The 21,663-nt window shown below is 40.4% G+C and overlaps 1 protein-coding gene across 1 annotated transcript in view; it reads right to left on the bottom strand.

The window, feature by feature from the left end:
* Positions 1 to 3,624: 3,624 nt before the first annotated feature.
* Positions 3,625 to 21,663, bottom strand: part of LOC104162774 (band 4.1-like protein 5) — a 56,626-nt gene continuing 38,587 nt past the window's right edge. The window contains 10 exon segments of the mRNA XM_009701590.1: positions 3,625 to 3,682; positions 4,506 to 4,636; positions 5,030 to 5,071; positions 5,901 to 5,978; positions 6,917 to 7,010; positions 7,582 to 7,692; positions 8,353 to 8,414; positions 8,991 to 9,119; positions 14,360 to 14,454; positions 15,021 to 15,187. Of these exon segments, the coding sequence (XP_009699892.1) occupies positions 3,625 to 3,682; positions 4,506 to 4,636; positions 5,030 to 5,071; positions 5,901 to 5,978; positions 6,917 to 7,010; positions 7,582 to 7,692; positions 8,353 to 8,414; positions 8,991 to 9,119; positions 14,360 to 14,454; positions 15,021 to 15,187 (967 nt within the window).

Below are 21,663 nucleotides of genomic sequence, written 5' to 3'. Positions count from 1 at the left end.
TTCTGTAAAATCTTTTACTCCAATCACTTATAGATTGTGACTGGAGTAAAATCACTTTGACTTTTAGACTCAGTTACTTATGGTTTTAGTTTATCATTTTTTAGTTATAGAGTTAAAAACCACATCCATCTCTGACCAGCATTGCGTGCACACGCAGCAAAAAAGTACAAGGCCAGTTAACAAGGACAGGCCAGGACATGCATTAGTGAGTCAACAGGGAATAACTGAGATAGCAAAAAAAATTGGACCTACCTTTTTTTTTTTTAAATCAGGGAGCTGGCTTTTTCCAAATGACTGCAACAGAACGTGCATTTATTCATTCCTGTCAACTCTTACAGCTTTTAAGTGGTTGGCAGACCTGCCAACATCCCAACACCAGATTTACACAAACATTTTACTTATAAATCTCTAAGTAAGTACCAAAAAATAAAACTTCTAGAGGATGATTGGACCTTATAGCCAATCAATCAATACTACAGCAATGGTAAGAAAATCCCTTTTTCTCAGTAGCACACAGGCATTAATTAATCCTTTATAATACTAACTGTAGGAACTATTATACCTATTTGTATTTGATAAAATGCAGGTGATGAGTAAAGCTGTGTTAGCCATTAGCCAATCATGATACAACATGATACCTATAGTTTTAAAGCAAAACAGTGATGCCAAACTACAGATGTTCAGATACCTACTTATGTGTCTGTTCAGATCACGTAACCATGGCACCTTAGTCTTGCCAGGCTCCCTATATAAGCAATGATTTGGATTAGCTAAATAAGCTACTTTGAGTTAAATCGAGTGAATGTTTTCTCCAAATATCAGATATCACTCGAAAGAGTTGGGTTTGCAGCCCCAAATTTACTAGGAATTACAAGTCCCCAGTTTAACAGTTGAAAATTCTGAATTTTTAAATGAAGTTTCAAGTATTAGTTCTCTGAAAATCGAGGAAAACCTTGCCCCTTTTGAAATTTTCCTGTGTGTGCACATGCGTGCAAATACAACATTCCCCTCTGATCACCACTATCCTGATCATGCTGAAGTAACAGTTGGCTACTTGGAACCATTTCGATTTTAGGGGGACACACTCACCACACATGTTATTTACTTGTTATTTGCTGTATGTGATTGCTCGGGAGGAATCGAAGGATGGCATTCAACACGCAATGCTGTAAAACTGTAAACTTCTGTTATTCTACTTTTGGGAGGGATTCAAGCTAACAGTTCACAGAGCTCCCGAACCCACTGGGAAGAGTCAAATATCAAACGTGCCTTAAAGAAAACGCTACTGCATTCTGTCTATTTACAAAACCAACACATGTAGCTGGCGAATGCCAGCTCAGCTGCTGCGCAAACAGATCAATAGCAAGTGCCAAGTTTCCCCACACAGTCCTGGCTTTGTGCAGGAAGCAGACTGTTGCAGCCATAGCTTCCCTTTTTCTGCAGGAACTTTGCTGGCAACTGTATTATTAATCCAGACCAAGACATTTGATATTTGAATTGGGAACATTTTACATTTTAATATGCAATAAGGCTCAGACTTAAAAAGTATCAAAAAAGCGCCAATACTCAACTGGAAGTGACAATGACAGAGCTGAAGGGCTGGCGAGCAGGAACATCCCGCCTGTCCAGAAGAGCAGCTCCCCTCTGGCTGGCAGCACGGGGAGTGGGGACCTGGCCCCAGCAGCGCTTTAGGCGCTGGCTGGAGGGGGGACCTGAAGCACCTGCCACCAATTTCGACTCACAGTTCTTGAGGCAACGGCTGCAAATCATTGTGTGCAGAGAGTCCCTCTGGTACTGTTGGTCCTAAGAGCTCCCCATGGTTTCTACATTTCTCTATTAAGGCCTCGGGGGGTTTTGAGGAGTGGCAGTGGGCCACGTCAATGCCACGTGGCTTCTCCCTTAACACGCTCATTCAGGATCTTGCAAACAAGAGCACAAAAGCAACAGTAAGAACGCCCTAATCTGAAAGAAGCAGCCTAGCCAGGCACCAGCTTACTCGCACAACCCACAGTGGTTTGGTCCAGATCTGTCTCCACTGAGAGACATGCATGCAGCTGGTGTGCAGAAATGAAGTTGTGCATACAGGTTTCAGAACCAACTTTCACATTTAAAATTGTTTCCAAGAACCACATGTACATAAATATTTATAAACAGCAGCACTATGCAGAAAACATCCTCCAACCGCAATTATATGTACAAACCTCTTCCTAAGAAAGAAAGATGCCAGTTCTTTCATCTGTGCTTCCCTGTTAGATGTGGAGTTCATCATCAGGCTTCTGTATTTCTCCTCCCTCTGACTCTGCATTGATCTTTCTCACAGGCTGTATCCCCAGGGTCCAGGTGCTCACCTCTAGGTGTCCACATGAGGATCCTGCTGCCCAGAACTCAAATGACCTCTTCAAACTGTACATATTGTATCCTGTACTTCACCTGAGCACCAAAAGGCCTTCACCAGCTCTGTGGAGCGAGCTCTTACAAGTGCTCCTACCTTCCTTCTACAAACAAGTGAGCTGCTTACAGGACTTGTCATCTTTTTTTCCTCTTTTCACCTTATTCTTTCTATTCTTTGTTCCATGTACAACTGTTAGATGATACCTGGAACAGGATCTGAGGTGGTGTTGAGAACCAATCTAGTTGTACCCTCATGCCACTGGTAAGTACTCCCAAAGCATAGCATCTGGAAACAACACCCAGAAACAGTACGAAGAGAAACAAGAAAATTCTTTTCCTTCCTAGTCCTATATGACAACAAAATTAACCAATAAGCAGTACCTGAAGTAAGCTGTACTTATACCTTCGCTGCTTCAGCATTTAAAATACATATGTCTAGCTTAAAATGCATGTAGTTGAGTCATATAGGAAATAAAATAACCAGTGTTAAAATGTGAGACCTCTGCTGTAGTCTGCTAATGCTATAAGCTGTTTGGCAGGTTAATTTTCTTTTTCCTGGTTGCAACAAGCAGCTCAAATCCAGTCAACGTAGTTGGTCACTGATGGACTAGATTTTCATTCTTCCCAGGTACTGTAACAAGAGGTGCAAGGATTAGTAAGGGGTTTAAGGCCAAAAAGGAGAATATGTGTTGGTAAAACAAAGGAAAAACAGAGGGAACAATCACACAGAAGAAAATGTCCTTGGCAGTGTGAATCAGTCATTGCTACTGTGAGCCACCGTAAGTAGCATTGCCACAAGGTGGCCCTACAAGTTCTCCTCATCTTTCCAGTATTAATCTACAGCGGTCAGGGATACGACGCTCACACCCTACATAGCTAACATCACAGTGAACGCTTTCCAGTACACTTGAGGCAGCAGAGTAAGTAAGACTAAACCTAGCGACCAGAACACAACTAGATTCTGTTCCTCATATTCAGAACTAGCTCCAGTGTGGTATTTCACTTCTCCTGAGGGAGAAGATCAAATGTGCATGTGGTTTTATATCCTGGTTTAGATTGTAATTCCAGTTAGACTGCAGTAAATGTAGAAGTCTCTTCCTGGATCCTAGCAAACCAGCTGTTTGACTCGCGTTCAGCAAGAGTTTTATCCCACGGCAAGTCTTTTGGAAGGATCTCTTGGAGATATGTTAGATTTTAGTTTTTACAAGGTGGGAAGTGCAGAAACTCCTTCTTCTAGAGCTCAGTGGTGAGTAAACATTTCGTTCTTATTGTAGCATCCTCAGTAACTGGGCTAAAAGGGGGGAAAAAAAAAAAAAGAAGCCCTGAAAATACACTCCTCCAAAAATATCTGCCATGATGGATTAAAAAAGAAAAAGATGAGTACCGTTCCAAACAGCATTAACAGCTGTTCCCCTCATAATTTAATGAGACCAACAGACAAACGATTCCAAAGTACCACTGCACAAGAGCAAACTGAATCGATTTCACACACTGCAGCGGTAGGATCATTGCCATCTGCATTGTAAGAGGTTCACTGAAAGTCCTGATCGTCACTGCCGTTGTTCTGCCTCACCGCACGGCAGAATAGAATAGCAAGGGGAAAGGTTTCTACAGATTCTGTTCTTTGACTTCCTTACAGCTTGGAAATAACTGGGGGACATCCCCACCCCCCGCCAATCCTCTGACAGGTATTGAAACACTGTAAAGAGACTTCTCAGAAAATTCATCTGTACCATAATTTTAGTCTAGTACTAAAACATGTTAGCAGATAAGGACAGAAACTGAAGAGAAATTATAATTACAAGAATTAATCGATTTTACAGCACTTATGACAACAGGTTTACCTCCAACTCCAGCTAAATTTGTATGCTTTGTTCCTTTACTTACTTGAATTACCCTTCAAACAATGTTACATAAAAATACACACACATCAGCTACTCTATTTATAAGATTTCAAATGCTATACAGCGAGACAGAACTACAGTTTATGAGCACAGCAAAACAAGGCACTGAGTCTAAATGACCCCTATAACTATTTCAGTGGAAGTAGTAAGAGCACATACTTCTTTTCCACCCCATACAGATTTCTAAAGTGATTGCTGAGGAGACCTTACCTTGCAAGGATTTCGGACGTCTGCTGGGATGGTGGCAATCCAGCTGACAAGAGAGTCTCTGTGCTGCCTTTCACTGCCTTCATAGCTAAGGCAACATCATTTCCCAAAGGCCCATTGGAAATCAGTCCAGTCTGAATTGAAGAGAATGAAACAGGAAACAAATAAAAACCTGCCAGGACAAGACTAGCTAATTTTTCAATATGATTTATTTGTAACAGTAAAAACTAAGATCCATGAAGTTCCAGGACGGGCGTGTAAATACAGGTTCTTAAAGAAACTTTATAGCACTTACCTGCAATGTAATGCAGCAAAAGTGAAGTTTAAATAGTAACAGGATATGTATGTTGCTTGATTTACTCCAGCTGAATTAGTTTGCTTTATTTTTAGTCTGATACATTATTTTATGGGCTTTCAAATAATTAGAATTGTATTTTATATTTTACTTGAGGTCCTGTTTCTTAACCCTGTCAAAAGCTTGCTTTTTTTTTTTTCTGTTGTTGTTAAGGAATGGTCAAATAACTTACTGGCACTATCCACCTTGGTGTTATCATGGGCTGGGAAGACACCTACAAAAAGCAAACAAATGCTCATTAGAAAAGGCTGGAAGTAGCCGAGAACATTCTCAAAACAATACTGCCTCCCAAAACGATCTTGGATATTTGTCCATCGCTAGTCTTTAGCTACAGATGTGACTTCATACCAAATGGTGAGTGGCAGCCACACAGTACGCAGCTAATACCCACTCACTCACAGAAACTCACTGGTAGCACTTTCAGCATAGCGCTCCCTTCCGAAAAGCAACTGAACCTATTATTTTTTTCTGTTTTGTGGACAAAGTTAACCAAGAGCACACTTCTGTGAACAGTTTAAAGGTCCTACTCCTTCCCCTTTTTCTTTGGTGCACACGTTACTCCTTTTTCGCCAGCACAGATAAGAGACTTTTTTTATCTATACAAAAGGGTTGATTTGTGTTAAAAGTTTATTTTTCAAGTACTTGTTTTATAAATACATATATACACACACACACATATCTATGTCTGTGTGTATATATACATATTTATGCATAATTTCTGAAGTATTATATCTACCCAAAACCCTGAGAAGCAGGCTGGTACATGCAGGTGTACCAAAATAAGACTACACGCTCTTGTGGCACAGGTACAAGTTAGCTCTTCAGGTTCTTTCACTTCCATTACAAAGCTGTAGGGTCTACAGCCCTACACCGATCACCCTTCAAGGAGGGGGGAATATAGGCAGTGATCCAGGTCAATCACAACTTTCACCTTACAGCAGCAGACCCAAGCCTGGTGAACAGATACTAAAGCCAGAGGAGAGCTTATGAGTAAAAACCACTGTATGTGTGAAGGAAGAAGTTTGGTTTTGAAATACATTTACCCGAGGTGTGGCTTCTGTAAAGTCAATTAGATTCTCTGTCAATGATGTTAAGGAAACGTCCTGGTCATCTGGAGTGCTCTATGGAATAAATCAGTTTTGAATTGAATTCCCGGTAGTAACCAGATAGGTCTGCTGAATACTCTAGTGGCTTCCCAAGTTACAGACCTGTGTCCTTAATGAACACCACTGTTTATCAGGTCTGTTTTCTCACATCTTTCCATATGATCTTTTAAAATAGCCTTTTCATTTCACTTATTCTCATCAACGCACTGGAAACAACGTCTTTGCCATGTAAGCTGTGAAACTGTCCCATTCTCCTAGGCAAAGATGTTGTACTGCAACACTCGATACGAAGGTCAGCAAGGTCTGTGAGCTGAGTATTTGAACTCAGAAGATGAAACTGATAATTATTCAGTGGGATCAACTACATAATATTGGTTTAGAGGGACAACAGCTAAAGGGCATGGTGCTTTAGTGATCCAGAACAACCTCTCAGTCTGCTGAAGTAACAGCACAGTCCAATATTGGACTCTTCTTTTAGAGAGGGACAAAGGAAAGTTGACCCCTAAGTTACTATGTGCATTTCATGGAGTCCAGTTAAAAATTACCTTATCCTTAAGGTAACCAGAATACAACATTTAAACATTTCAATTTAAACTTTTCCCTCTGTGGTTATTTTGATAGGAATGGCCTATGTCAGAAATTCATCCCTGCAGTCTCTTTCCTGGAGCATCAAATCATTGGGATATAAGGGGCCCCCCACCAGCGTGAGGAAAATGATTAGTTTAGAAAAATAAGCGTCAGGCAAAGAACCTGAAAGGGCACCCAAAAATGGCCTTTGGAGAGATCTGTACAGTGTCCCTGTATGCTCCAGAAAGCATTCTTTGGAATTCACCAATGACTGGTATTCACTGAGTTATGAGAGGCATGCAGCAAGGTCTGCTGAGCTTGCCTGGAGGCATCAGTAGCTCCGAACGTGACACACAGAAACCTTCCAGGCTGGCAGGTGGTGATACCTTTGAAACAGCAGCCTCCTCAGCTGGAGCCAGATTAGCTGGAGTCAGCAGGTCCTCATGGTTAGAGGCAGCATTGTCCTCATTTAACACATTACTGAAAGGAGAAAACATTCTCATCAGCACACTGCCTGGGTAGCATGAAACAGTGCTGCTTCCCTGATAGCTCAACCCAAAAACTCAACACCAGTTCCACATGAGGCAGACAAAAGACTTACATTTGTCAGTATGCTGAAGTAAATGCCTTCCAACTACCTCCACAGATTACTGCTCTCTTTCACAGTTTCAGCCACAGCTGTGTATAGACCCAACAGTATCAATGCCTTCTGTCTCAAAGGAGCTTCTTCAGTCCTTGTTTCTAACTCGCCTGAAGCCTTTCCTGCAATCCTCTTATCTTCCTCTTTAGAGCCAGGGGCAGCAGGATGTCAGATATTTCAGTCGTTTCAGAAGATGAGAGAGATTCGCTTACTGCTTGCACAGATACTCACCCCGAGGCCTGGCCCACACTGATTAACTGTTGCAACAGTAACTAAAGGTGCATCGGTAAACCTGCTCAGTCAGATGTAGCCTAAACGCTCAGCAACTGTTCCTCATCTTTTCAGACCTGCTCACGATAATCTCCACATGATCCCCTTACCCCAGAAATGTGTTTCTCCTGAGTCACTTACGGAACAAAGGTGTTTGAGGACGGGATTGCTTTCAGCAGCTCTCTTGGGCCTTGAAATACGGGACTGGTTGCTGGAGGACTACTCTGTGTTTTGCCTGATGGGAGAATGTTCCTGGCACAAAACAACAAAAAAACCGAAACAATCAACAGGTACAAGCTTCCACACAAAGCTCTTCATAAATCACTTGTTACAGCATATTTCTGAGATCGCTAATTGTATATTTGATTCAATATCCGCCTGTGCTCTTTGAGGTCTGACACATGCTCATCTTCACAAATGGTCAAGAAATTACATGTTGTAACCCTTTACCTTTCCAATGCCTGCAATCCCACTGGAACTGGCAATCATTTGAGATTCAGTAATTCTCAGGAAATAAACTGTCAGTGTCAGGTTTTTGTACCCGATTTTTTTTCCTCGACTAGAAAACAGCTACTGCAAACAGACCCATCCCCTCTCCCCACACTGAAGTTGTTCACAGGTCAGAAATAACTACAGTGACTGAAGCTGCTGTTGGAACATTTATGTTGTGAACGTCTCCCATTAAAGTACGGGAGAATAAAGAGTATCCGGTTTACCTTGTATATAATAAAACTTAGCAACTATAGTGCTTGCTGGTTTTCATTTTAAAAACACTTCACACTCACCAGGTTAAGCTACACTATGCAAGGTAAAATGCAACGATCATTGAGCCACTGAAAGACCAACACTGCACGTTCTCAGTGCTGTACTTGGGTAACTAGATCACGTGTTTCTTCCAAATCTTTTCAGTACCTGGCAGCAGCATCCTGAATATTGGAATTCTTGACACCTGTGAGGCTGTCTTCTCTTACAATCTGAGGGGGAAAAATGAACAAAGGTATACATTTCTGATACCTGTTCCCATCTTGTGTCAGTTCTGAGATCCACAGAAGAGCCAAGAGCCTCCCTCCCAGCATGAAAGTGGGCTGTTCATTTTGCTGAGGGACTTAAAACATCAATTCTATGCGAAAACTCCAGTGTAGAAATAAAAATAATTCACCAACACAGCCAAATAAAATACCAGTATTTGCTACAGGATTTACTAGAACATGCTAGAAGCACAGTCTTAGTCACAGAATCATAAAATAATTTCTTGGTTAGAAGACAACCTTTAGAGGTTATCTGGCTCAAGAACCACTCAAAGCAGGTCTTGTTCAGGGCCTTGTCCAGCTACATGTTGAGTATCATCAAGGATGGAGATTCCTCCTTGGGCAGCTGTTCCAGTACCAGACCACTATTATTGTAAAGAAAGGTTGAGAGGCTCTCTTACTCTACCTTGGACTTTGGCTCTTGGAGCACCCTTAGCTGCAAGGCACGTTCTCCAACACCAGAGAAATAAAGAGAAATAAAACATTTGAGAATATCACAGTCCTTATCAGTTGTGTATTTACCTTGTGCCCTGCTTCTGCCTGGGCCTTCAGGATATTGCTTTTGATATCTGCTGGAAGCCACATTGCTGCTGCGATTGGGCTCTCAATTGCATTGTTAAGACATTTATCTGTCAACTTTACCACTTCATCCTAGACATGAAAAGAATCTTTATTAGAAGCAGTCCCCACATGGAAAAGTCTGGGCTGAAGTTTATTAACATCACTAAATAACAAGGCTCTGTGCGAGAGGAAAGTCAGCAGATTTATACTGAAATGAAAGAGCAATTTTTTCCTTTATTTTGGAACTCCGTTGTAAAGTCACAGCAAAACTTAAAGTAAAAAAAGCACAACACGTAAAACTGGAGATGCAAAGTGCTGTGCTAAAAATACAGTGTGCAAGAACTGAAGTGGACCCTAAATCTGCAGCCTTGTTTACTTGATAGGAGATCAATATAGCAGCCATCATATGATGTCGTAACAGTATATCCTAACTATAAGTTGACAATTTACTCTCAAATGCAAGCTGGGAAGATTTTTACCTTAAAAACCACTTATAAATTAGAACAACAGTGTAACGTGCTGTTAGTTACCTCTCCCATCACTGATTATATCAGAACAAACTGGCAGTCAGATACATAATGAAGACAATTAAAAATGAGATACCTTTCACTACTGTATATTTCATTATGTGAATTGCATTTCTTAATTATAAAACATTAATTAAGCATTCAATCTACTAATTGCTATTTGATTAGTGACAGAAGTTAATTAACTGAGCAGAAACTAAACCTGGTGACCTTTCTTCTCGGGGTATGACTCAGGAGGGCGAGACAGAGCCCTGCCTTCCTCGCCATATGCCACCCTCCCTGGCTAAGGCAGGCTCTTTCCTGGAGCCAAGTGCAGCAGTCCTGCAGCACACCCTGGAGCAGGCACAATCCTGCTGCACTCCTACTTGCATGAACTGCAGCTTGTCCAGAAGAAATGAAGCCCATCATATAGAGAGACAGCAGGGGAGAGAAGTTAAAAAGAGGTGAATACCTGTCCTCCACTCAGCTCTCCATCCACTTTCAGCTTTTTTCATTCATTGGAAACGCCAGTGAGAAATTGTAGGTATTTGGCGTTTAGAAAGGGGAAGAACATTTCCTTTTTTTGTCTCCCTCTAAATCACCTTTCGGGATATCCAAATAGGAAACTTATGACAGTATCTAAAGGAAAATGCGTTTTAAAATTTTGGCCTCAGTCGGCAATGAACTTCGCAAAACACTGTCAACATAAAAAGGTATGCGGACCAGCCACTGGTGTTGCTAATGACTATTGCTAGCAGATTTTAAGAGATGTACATTCACATAATTCATGAAGACTAACAAAGCAATTATTAAACATCTAAGTGTTTATTTTAGAGAAGCTGCCGAAATTGCCAAAGGTTTGGAATAATTAAAACTGAATTATTATTACTTGTACAGTCACAGTACCCAACTGTGATAATCCTTAAATCCTTACACTGGACCTCACCCAGCAAGACGCTGTATATAACAGTCCCTGAACAGAATTTCTCATGCATTATTCCAGTACCAGTACTACAGTAAATTTGATTGTTTTAACTAAGCACATCAGTACACTGGTGCTCTAAGCACCATTTTGTGGTTTAACTTCCTCTCAGCTTCTAGGTCACTCTAGTCTGTTAGCAATTAGTTTCCCAACTTTTGAAAAGTTTAGTACTATTCAGAAATATTTTAATGTAATCAAGTGAAAGTTCTATACCATCAAGGAAATATTTCTATCAATCTTAAAGATACATTTTTCTCAATCCTTTCTATTTTATGCTTGAAAAAAGCATCGGTGTTTTATTGGGTTTTTTTAATGGAAAGAGCATGTAGCTAAAGGGGAAAGCATCTGGCACCTGATAATGCCTCAAGATGTCTAATTTACAAGACATTTCAGTTGTTCACATAAAACAGTAAAGCTGCTGGGGTTTGTCAATACCCTAGCTCATTACAAATTTTTATTGTTTCCATGTACTACACAAACTATATTTGTACTTTATTCTTCAATCAAAATATGGAGCTAGGCAGTGATGTAAAAAGGGAAGGAAAGATTAAAGGCAGCAGCAGGGTATGCGATCCCAGTCCTTTTTCCTTTTGAGCAGCATTCCTGATGCCACTGAAAAATCATTCTGTGCAGGGAAATGGAGTCTAATAGAGGCTCAGTTTGAAGCAACTTCCACATGTTTACAGATCACAATGAATTCTGAAAAAGGAAACCCTCATGTCCTTGCATCTCTGACTCTGGAGCAGACTTTGAACACAGGCAAACAGGGTGAACTTTTTATTGTTCATTTCACTTCAGAAGCTGATGAAAGCAGAGCGACGGTGCATTTAAGAGCTATTTGCTCTCTTTTGTCAGATCTGGTCACTGCGCTGCTGAAAGCTGGGAAAGGACAAAGTTGCTTTCTTCCATCCCAACAGATTTTGGCAGGGAGCAACAGTGAAGAATGAAGCCATTCATTCCCCCCTTCCTAGTTCTCATTCTAGAAAGATTTCTCCTTTTCTCTAAAAGAACATGGACAGATAAATATTTCCCTATCAAAGAAATCAATCAAGATTGATTGATTGATTTTGAGTAAAGAATTACATAAAAATGATTGTCAGGCCATCTCTGACCCTTGATGGAAAACAGTTAAAGATTTTTAATTAACAAAGCTGAAAGCAAGCCGTTCACTGGCATTTGACAGTGTGACTTAAGAAGTTCAGGATGCAGCTCTGCCTTCATAAGCAGAAAACTAATGCTTTCCCTTGATGCATTTTACTAAACCTTTTATGTGCTCTGTTTCTACATAGGCAGGTTATCTTACGCACTGGTAAAACTTCAGGGAGACAACATGCTGAAATCTGTAATGACACTTTCAGAGAGAACATTGTAACACTGCATTCATCTGAAGTAACAGCAAGCTCCAGGATCTAAGCTCACTGCAAGGTTTTAGTGGATATATTACAGTCCCATTCAGTTCAGTCAGAAGAAGATGCCATAAACACCTCTTTTACACGTAGATTAAGAACAGAAGTAAGTGCAGGAGAGCAGACAACAGGTGCGTTTTGTAACAACCACGGTAAGTGGAAATTCATTTTTTTTTCTAAAGCAGCCTTCAAAAGCAGGGAACAAAGTGGTTTCCATAGTTATTCTTAGTCACTCTTTTCCGGACTCATTTCCAAATCATTAACCTTCATCTCTAATCACAACTGAGTGTACTCATTCGGTGCTACTGTAACCTGTACGTCTTTGCAATTTGAAGTATACAGAATTTAAAGTACACTGAGACAGTCTCTAATCTTTGGCAACCATTTTAAACAAACAGTCTCAAGTGACCTCTTGGTAAGCTACACCATAGCCTGAAAAGCTTTATTCAATCTCTTCTACCTCAGGAAAACCACTGAAGATCTACTCTTACATTCTCATGTTACAATTTGCACTTCTTGAAAGCTGAAGTCTCTTTTTAACCCAAAGAAAGAATCCTATTGGCACACTGTTGATAACCACTGAAGATCTACTCTTACATTCTCATGCTACAATTTGCACTTCTTGAAAGCTGAAGTCTCTTTCACCCAAAGAAAGAATCATATTGGCATACTGTTGATCCATACATCACGTATTTCTCAGTTATGCAAATATTCTTGCTCTCTAATCAGGTTACTATCACCCCAGTATCTGTAACTTCTAATATCCAAAGTTACTCGGCACCTCATACGACAGCAGCTGGATAACTGTGACTGTACTGTATTGGCAGCTGTTTGTTAGATTAGCTCATTACAGAAATCTTATCTTGCTTACTACGTATCAGCGACAGTTTAAAAACCACTAAGCCACTTTTGCTCCATTCTCTCCATTTAACCAATTAAATGTTTTTTCCCCTCTCTTGTCTGAACTAAAACAGAGCTCAACAGACAAAAATATTCTTAAATGAACTGTGTTCATTTGCTTTAGTTTATGCGGAGGCAGTGTTTTGGCGTAACAGGACCTACAGGCTACTGACTAATCTTCTTAGAGACTTGGTAATCTTTGTAATGCACTCACCAAGCAGAGAGGTGCACAAGGCATCCCTGACCACAGTCCTTAAAGGGGACATGAGCCAAGCAGCCTGCAGCACCAAGCATACCAAAGCAGCAACCTTCTCTCACACAGACCAGGGGAACAAATGCTCAAGAATGTCAGGGAGCAAGAAAAATCATAGCTGCTTCACTGAAAGTTAGATAAATCCTCAGGCCTCCCTGCAAGGGAGGGTAGTACAGACAGAGATAAACACTGCCAGGTGTTTTACTCTCTCTGCTTTTTCAAAATGTAATAAAGCACCTAAAGCTTTAACACTGGGGGAAGCAGAGTAAGGGAAATCTAAATTCCAATTTTTTTAAAGCTCATTAATAAAAGAGAAGAATATCCTGCATGGATGCAGTTGTCTGACAACTAGTGAATCTATGAAAGTTCACTGCGGTTGTAAGGGAGGAGGATCCTGTCCTCTCCATCCCTTCTAGCAACACTAATTATTTTCACTATGGCTCTGGCATTTCTTTGACCCCTTCCATGAACCTATTTAACAACTTAAAGAACAAAACAAAACCCCCAAAATCCCAACACTTTAACAAAAAGTTGAAAACAAAAAAGGCAAAAAATTTTGTTTTCCATTTTGTAGGCTACATTGGTTCACCAAAACATGCAATGATTCCTGGAGGTGACACAGGAGAGAAGGAAGCTGGGGAAGGAAGAGCAAAGAGGAACAGGGGAGAAGAAAGCCCTCACCCTCTTCAAGGTACTGAAGCTCATACTTCGGCTCAGCTGCCTGTGGAAATGCAGTCTGACTTGCTCAAAAAGATTTATGAGAGCATTAAATCAAACCACATCACTCCTCTCTATGTAAACACACAGAGCACTAACACCTACTTCAGAGAGCAGGTAAAAACTGGTTACTTAACAGGAGGGACTGATCACCAGCAAACTTGACTTAAAACGTCAAAACAATGTTCTTGGAGGGTTACCAAAGGCAACTCAAAAACTCCAGGAAAGCAGCTCAGCCCCTCAAAAACAGAGGGTGAGCTTTACGACACTGTACAGTTAGTAATCTACAAAGACAACGATAACTGAGGAACGTTTCAAATGTTATGGCTTTTACTCTCATGGATTTTAGAAAACTTCACCAGCCTGCATACGTTCACATGCACCTCTGCCCTGTCACACACAGGTTTATATGCAACAAAGTATGTGTATTTCCTTTTACTATCCCCCAGTATTACCCACCTCTGCTCTTAAAAAATCTTGTAAATAGCCCAAGGTAAGCAGAAGACTTTTCAGAGTGATCTGAAAAAAACTCAGTGACTCTGCCAGGAGGAATGAAGCCCAAGTACCTGTACGTTTATGTTTACATTGGGACGCTCAGTTGGCATGGGGCTGCTGCGCTCTGTCTCAAGCTGTTTCAGTTTTAGGAACGTGTCTTCAAATGCTGAAAAAGACAGAAAAGATATATCATCTTCCAATAACTTCTTCCTAATGTCACTGTGGAGTTATTTGACTTGTAACTTGTGTTCTTCCTGAAAGCTAATCATATGGTTTTAAAGTTGTGGAAAAAAGCATAGGGATGGGGGAAGCTACTTGCTAAACCATCACAACTTTCAAGCCTACAGACTGTAGGTACATAATCACAACATTCTGCACTCCTGCAAGTTCATTTACACAGCCATGCTCACAGTGAACAAGGAAGCAGCAAGAGTTAATTGCTCCGATGGTTGCACTTCACTGTATTTGCGGCTAAAGTCAGATCCCATGAAGAAACGTGACTTCCCTTGGACCTCTTGCCCTCGGAAATAAGCTCCTTCCAGCTGAAATGGGAAGAGCTGACTGACTTTGTTGTCCCAGTGGTGGGTAAAACTGTCCTTCTGCATATAATCTAAGGGAGCCTTCTGAAACAGTTCTGGATTTTTGTAAGGAAACAACCTCATAACAAACCTAATCAGTTAACTTTGATCCCACACATCATGATAATAGGGAAAAATCTCTAAGTTTGCTTACGATCAGAGTCTGCTTTTTCAGCAGTAGTTTCCTTTGTGCCAGGATGAGGGCAACTAACAGCCTCTTCTGAATCTCCTGTTGCCAAGTCAACAACTGGACGGCCTATGGCATCATCAACACAAGTTTCTGGCAACTCCGTGCTGTCTAACAAATCAACAAAAGGTATGCTGCAAAGGCAGAAAGATGGGTAGAGATACACAGAATCATGTTACTACTCTTCCTGTAACAAAAAAAAGCTTTAACACACGCAATCCCTTTTTTCAAGCTGTCTTCTGGTAACCATACACATTCTGTAAAAACTGTTTCAGGTAACTAATAGACATTGGCTTTCAGTGAGTTTTAAAACAAAACAAAACAAAAAAACCCCCAACACATCCCAAAAAAGGAACATTTCCTGTCTGTAGAAGTGACTCCATAACGGAACAGGTCCACATTGCCTGCTGCTTCATCACACAGCAGTAGAAAAAGTGAAGACAGAAGGAGGGAAGTTTTTATCCATTAAATACACTTTTTGCAACAAACATCTGAAGTTTTTCTAACAAATTCAAGGTATGCTTTAGGATTTTTACACGAGAAAAAGAAGAGTTGGGGGAGGGAAATGGATACTGTTCACAAAAAGCTATTGGTACAGCACTTCACCCAACACTTGTAAGCAGAACAGAGGGCAGAAGCATGCACTGCATAGGTCTGCATTAACACTATGCTGTGGTTAGTTTTTCTAACAAACTCAAGGTATGCTTTAGGATTTTTACACGAGAAAAAGAAGAGTTGGGGGAGGGAAATGGATACTGTTCACAAAAAGCTATTGGTACAGCACTTCACCCAACACTTGTAAGCAGAACAGAGGGCACTGCATAGGTCTGCATTAACACTATGTTGTGGTTAGGCATACCTACAACTAGTCTCAGTTTTATTAACCCAGGCAGAGACATGAATGAAACCTTAGCAGTCACAATATTTTAAGTGAACCACAGCATGTACTCTGTTAGGATCAGTTGTTTCACCTCCTTTGTTTTCTAATGGAAACATCTCCTTTTTATTTTGTCCTACCATCTGTATTTACAATTAAAACAGAAAATTACAAAACCAAAATTTTATTATGATGCTTATACTGTGCAACCAGTCAGAAATCTCATCTGTCTCTTCAATGTTCAGGAACAGCTAAAGCAACCCTAACAGCAAACTAACAAATACAGAAATAACTGCTGCAGAACACGATGGTTATTCAGACAACCCGTGCACACCACTGCAGTTTGTTGCCTATTTCAATCAACAATCACACTTACGTACAGTTTGGTTGCAATATTGGTTTAAGAAAAAAAATCTATCACTTTTGAAAGTTCTGTCCCAAATACAAGAACAAAGATACCAAGCAAGTACCCACCACAACAGAACTTACCCTCACACATGGACAGAGATGCTTCCTACTTGAGTTTAGACCAGCTTCTCCCTTATCGCTACCGGGTTAATGCCCCATGCCTCCCTCCAACCCCTGGAACTCAGAAGCAGTCGCATGTTGTCACTAGAGGCTCCAGGAAAAAACCCCTCCCTCCAGCTCAAACACCCAAAAGAATCCTTCCACTGTTAAATATATACGTCTGAAACAGATTACAGGATATCGTTTTAGTGCTAATAATGCACAAATCATCTTAAGACAATTAATTGCTGTAAGGCAAACTGAGGTCACTTGCTTGATTCTCTTAAAGCAGTGAAATAAGAAGCTACTAGCAAAGTAAATAATAGGAAACTCTCCAATCTACTGTACAGCCTCTCTGTGCACCACCAATGGGAAATGGCAAGCAGCATGTAGTCTTGCAAAGGGGAAATGATGGACACAGAGAATTTCAATTGTTAGAAGTAACAGGAAGGAACAGATGCTCTTCTAGTTAAGGCAGCAAAGAAAGTGAGACTGAATCCTGAACCTTACTATCAGAGGATGCCTATGCATGAGTGTGAAAATGTTTTATAATCTTCACATGAAGCCAAAGCTTTTCTTCCCATTTTCTGACAGTTTTCTGTAAATAGCCTCCAAAGTGTTTAATATGACAATCAGTATAGGAAGTTCAGATTTTGCCTGCAGCACAGAGAGGTGCTGATGCCATGACATGTTGAAGGAGTTAGGTATAAGCTCCTATGAACTCCACATAAGAGAGGTGATGTACAGCACCAGTAACATTTCTTTGTGCTCTCATCTTCTAATGCTTTTCTTAGCATTGCAGCACAGTGGAGAGAAAATGAGTGAAATATGAAATTTATCTCCATTAGAAAACTGCTAGGATAATTACACTACCCTTTTTCCTCCCTATGACAACTGCCGTAACATTTACCAGACAGACAAGAGAGTTGATTCAAAAACCTGCTTGCTAGAGATAACAGCAGTCTGGAGGTCAGGCAGTGTAGTCAAATGGCACACTCAAGGTCTAGCGTTGCTCCAAAAGCAGCTTACTACTCACATTAAGGTGATCAAAGTTTGTAGAACACCTTACTGCCATTTGTGCCATGGGATGGAAGACTGGTTGCGGTAGCAAGGACAACTGGGGTGAGTCCCTGCAGCTTCACCCCTGCCTCACAGTGGGGCCTCAGGGAAACCAAATGAATTTTAGGCAGACTCAACAGAAGCCTCCTAGGCCAAGACTCCAGTGGGAATTGACCCCACCTTGCCTTCAGATCCACTGAAACACCTACTCAGCCACCCCGAAACAGGTTGTCACAAGAGCAAAGTCATACTAGGGAGACCCTCAGCTGGTGGAATTTGCAGGCACAAAAAACGAGTTCCCTGAAGAGCATTAGACTGTTCCAAGGCCACCCAGATTCTTCACCCTCTTCAGAGCACCAACAGGAAGTCTTACCATGCAGGCTTCATAAATGGCCAGCCTACGGAAGTAAAAAGCACAAGATACTATTTTCGTCACTGCACAGAATTTCTGACTTCTCTTACAAAACACTGATGAACTGTCACGCCAATCATAAGGGAAATAATAAAAGGCTTCCCAGGAAAAGGAGGACTTCTACGACCATCAGTGTGCAGTACTCAAGAACGAAACAGGCATTAGCTTTACACATTCCTGTACTTACCCACATACAAAGGCATAGTTGAACTTTGCAGAGTGGTAAGTGCCAGGCTTTATGTCTTCAGAATCAACTTCTATCAGCATATTTTAAGAAATATTCCGAGGGAAAAGCTGGTAAATGATACCAGGAGTTCAAGCCATACAAATAATTATGAATACAGGAATAATCAAAGGGGTTTAGTGCATGGAAAGGTTTGTCAACCCACTAATGAATCACACACAAGTCGTTACGTGCTCAGGGAACTCCCAGAGTTAAGGGAGTTAGCTACTGCATTATTTCTCTTTTTTGCCTGATAAGTATATTGATATTAGTATGTACCATTCAGCATGCGATACATAATGTAACTGAGAAAGCTGTCAGTTACAAGGGGTATGATGTTTTTTTTAATTTCCTAGTTGAAAAGCAAAACAAATCTTCATTCTAGTTTGTGAAATACAACCTGCAAGATACAGTAACTACCCGAGTCCGCTGCAAAAGAGAGAATTCTTTTACAAGTAATCTAATTTGAAACAGCATGGAGCACCACGCAAGCTAATTTATCTTTTCAAACTGGTACTGACACAGAATAGTTTCTCATACTGATTCTGCAAGGTAGTAAAACAGAATGAAATTCTTTGTTCATTTTCTTCATTTTGGGGCATTGAATGTTGTACCTTAAGGTACAAAGAAGAGCAAATTCAAGCCTGTCTCCTTTTCAGATTTTTTTTTTCCTAAACAAAAAAGCAAAATATTCAGGAAAAAACTCCTTTCCTTTTCAAGTGAGGAAAGCAAAAGAAAAAATCCTGAGGATGTACAATCCTACAAATGGAGACTGTTCACGTGAATTCAATTTCTAATCAATCAGGCTGAGTCCCACATTCCAAGACTTCTGCTGTCTCCCATTTGTTTGAAGATAATTCCAAATACTGACATAGCATAATATAAGCAAGTCAACAACTACAGGAAAGGGAACACCCTTAGGAAAAGGTGCTGGCTGCAGAACCTTTGCAGATGTTAAGCAAAGGTCTGTCACCACTATACTGTTTAGAAAGACATGCAGGTGTTTCCTCAATGCTATTCCTACAGCACATGACCTTTCCATGTAAAAATGCAGCTAGGTGTTGTTGGTACTAGTATGCTACAATTTCTCCATTTGCTATTGAGAGCTGTTACTTACTCTAGTGGAAACCAGGATAATAATTCTCCCTAAGTCATTAAAGTCACACTAAAGTAAGTCCAGCACAGAGCAAAATCGACCCTCAGGATGTAACCAAGATTCAAAGCCATATGGCAAAAGCATGCAGCATGTATCATACTAAAATAAATCAATTCTAAAGGTAGATGAATTTCAGGCAATCAGGGTTGCTCCCCCTATCCTGAATCTGAACTAGTTCTGCCATCATGCAAAAAAAATCTACTCCAAAAACTTTTAGTCACAGCTTTAATTTCCAAACTTGCAGCTAATCCCAGGGCAGTCCATGACAGCCAGCACACTGTATGCAGTTGGAACACTCAGCCCCCCTACCCAGGACTGGTGAGACCTCCCTGGAGTGCTGTGCCCAGCTCTGGGCTCTCCAGGACAAGACAGGCGTGGACATACTGGAGGGTGTGCAGCAAAGAGCCACATAGGAGGTGAGGCTGAGAGCGCCGGGACTGTTCAGCCTGGAAAAGAGAAAGCTCAGGAGCATCTTATCAACGCAGATAAAAACCTGATGGGGGGAGTAAAGACAACAGGCAGATTCTTCTCAAGGGAGCCCAGAGAAAGGACAAGAGACAATATGCACAAACTGAAATACAGGAGATTCCACTTAAACACAAGGAAAAAAAAAAACAAAACCCCTTTTTCGCTGTTAGTCAAACACCAGAACAGGTCACTCAGAGAGGAGCGTGAAGTCTCCATCCTTGGAGATGGTCAAAACCTGGCTGGCATGGTCCTGAGCAACCTGCTCTACTCAGCCGTGCTTTTAGCACAGGGGTGGACTACATGATCTCCAGACATGTTGTCCCACCTCAACTACTCTACACAAAACTTCTCTGATACCCAAGGAGTCTGTCACTACTTGCACTGGCCTGACCACTACATAAGCACATCTGAACTTAAAACTCTGCAATAAAACAGCGACTTGTTATTGCAACAATGTTTGTGCATTTTAAATACAAAACTATCCCAAATTCCTCAACTCAAATTTTGAGTGTTTTTTTCCCCTCATCTACACAGAAATTATACAATACTTTAAAGTCAAACCACTTGTTTTCATATGCATATTATTATGCAACTTTATAAATAAGAAACAAATAGGTTTGCTTCACTCCAAAAGTTTACAACACCTACCTTGCAAAATCTAAAACTAAAACCAGCACAGATTGCTCTAATCACCTCTGTAGATCCCACAGATCTTTAATATATAGCTTGTATCTTTTTTTTTTTTTAAGCCGAGTTGTAAAAGAGAGGCTCATATTTCATTAGCAATCTTTTTCATTCTGTCAGATGCAAAGGTGAGGAGGTCAAAATAACTCAGGCAATAGTAAGTTATGTCCTGGCTGCGACTTACTTTCTTGGTTCTTCGGGGCTGGGTATCTGAAAACAATGTTTCTGTATTTCTGGGTTCTGTGGAAATTTGAAACTTATTCAATTTGAAAATCATTCAAACACCTTCTTTATCCTAAAAGCCAAATATAAACAAATTTTAAAAACGTTCTACCACAACTTTTCCTATTTTTTAACAGGAAAAGAATACTGCAATTTAAAAGTAACTAACTTCAGAAAACACATAAAAACACAGTGTGTTCAAAGGTAAAGGTAGTTCTTCACATTGTTAAAGGCCCCCAAGAACATCAATGAGCCATGAAGCCGGAGTCTTAACCTCTGACTTAAAAATTAACCTCGTAGGACTAGTGTTTGTCAGGAAATATTTGTTTCTTTTCAACTGGAGTACGGCAGCAAAAAAGGAAAAAATTTCTAGAAATTAAAAAAAAGAAATTACTCTTTGCCTTTTCAGGAATTCTGATAATTTTATTCCTAACAAGGTAAAATTTCAAACAGTATTTTTCAGAAGAGGACTTGTTAAAAAAATGGTTAGTTTTCAGATCAACCATCTATCTTAGATATTTTTAAACAATCATGGTTCAAAAGGAGAGGCAGTGGCATCCTCTAACCCTCTAAGATTTTTGAATCCACATTATAACCCAATAGTTGCTTGTGCAGTCTTGTTATAAATGTGACTTCCTGCATGGCTCTCAAAGTTAAACCCAGCTAAAAAAAAAAAATAATCTTTTAATCATTAAGAAAAACCTTAACACAATTAAAATGATATATATACACACACTCCTTTTAACATAAGAGTGACGAGTGGCAACTTCTGGTCTATATGTTATTTTTTCTTTAAAGACTAAATACCAACAGCACAATATGCAGAGCCTTCATAATAAAAGGTTTTTTTCCCCTCTAAAGTCAGCTTTGAGTCCGTTGTCCTTATCTCAGAGACAGCTCAAAACATAATTTTCCAGCCTCTGCTAGAAAGCAGTCTCAAGCTCCAGCAAGGCCCACGTCTCAGAGACTGGTCATGGTGGTTTGGACAGCATAGGTACCAGC

The sequence above is a fragment of the Cariama cristata genome, unplaced genomic scaffold, assembly GCF_000690535.1.
Source record: "Cariama cristata isolate BGI_N322 unplaced genomic scaffold, ASM69053v1 scaffold7566, whole genome shotgun sequence".
In the NCBI taxonomy this organism is placed as follows: domain Eukaryota; kingdom Metazoa; phylum Chordata; class Aves; order Cariamiformes; family Cariamidae; genus Cariama; species Cariama cristata.
The sequence above is the reverse complement of the archived record's forward strand: the minus strand, read 5'-3'. Positions and strand labels throughout refer to the sequence as shown.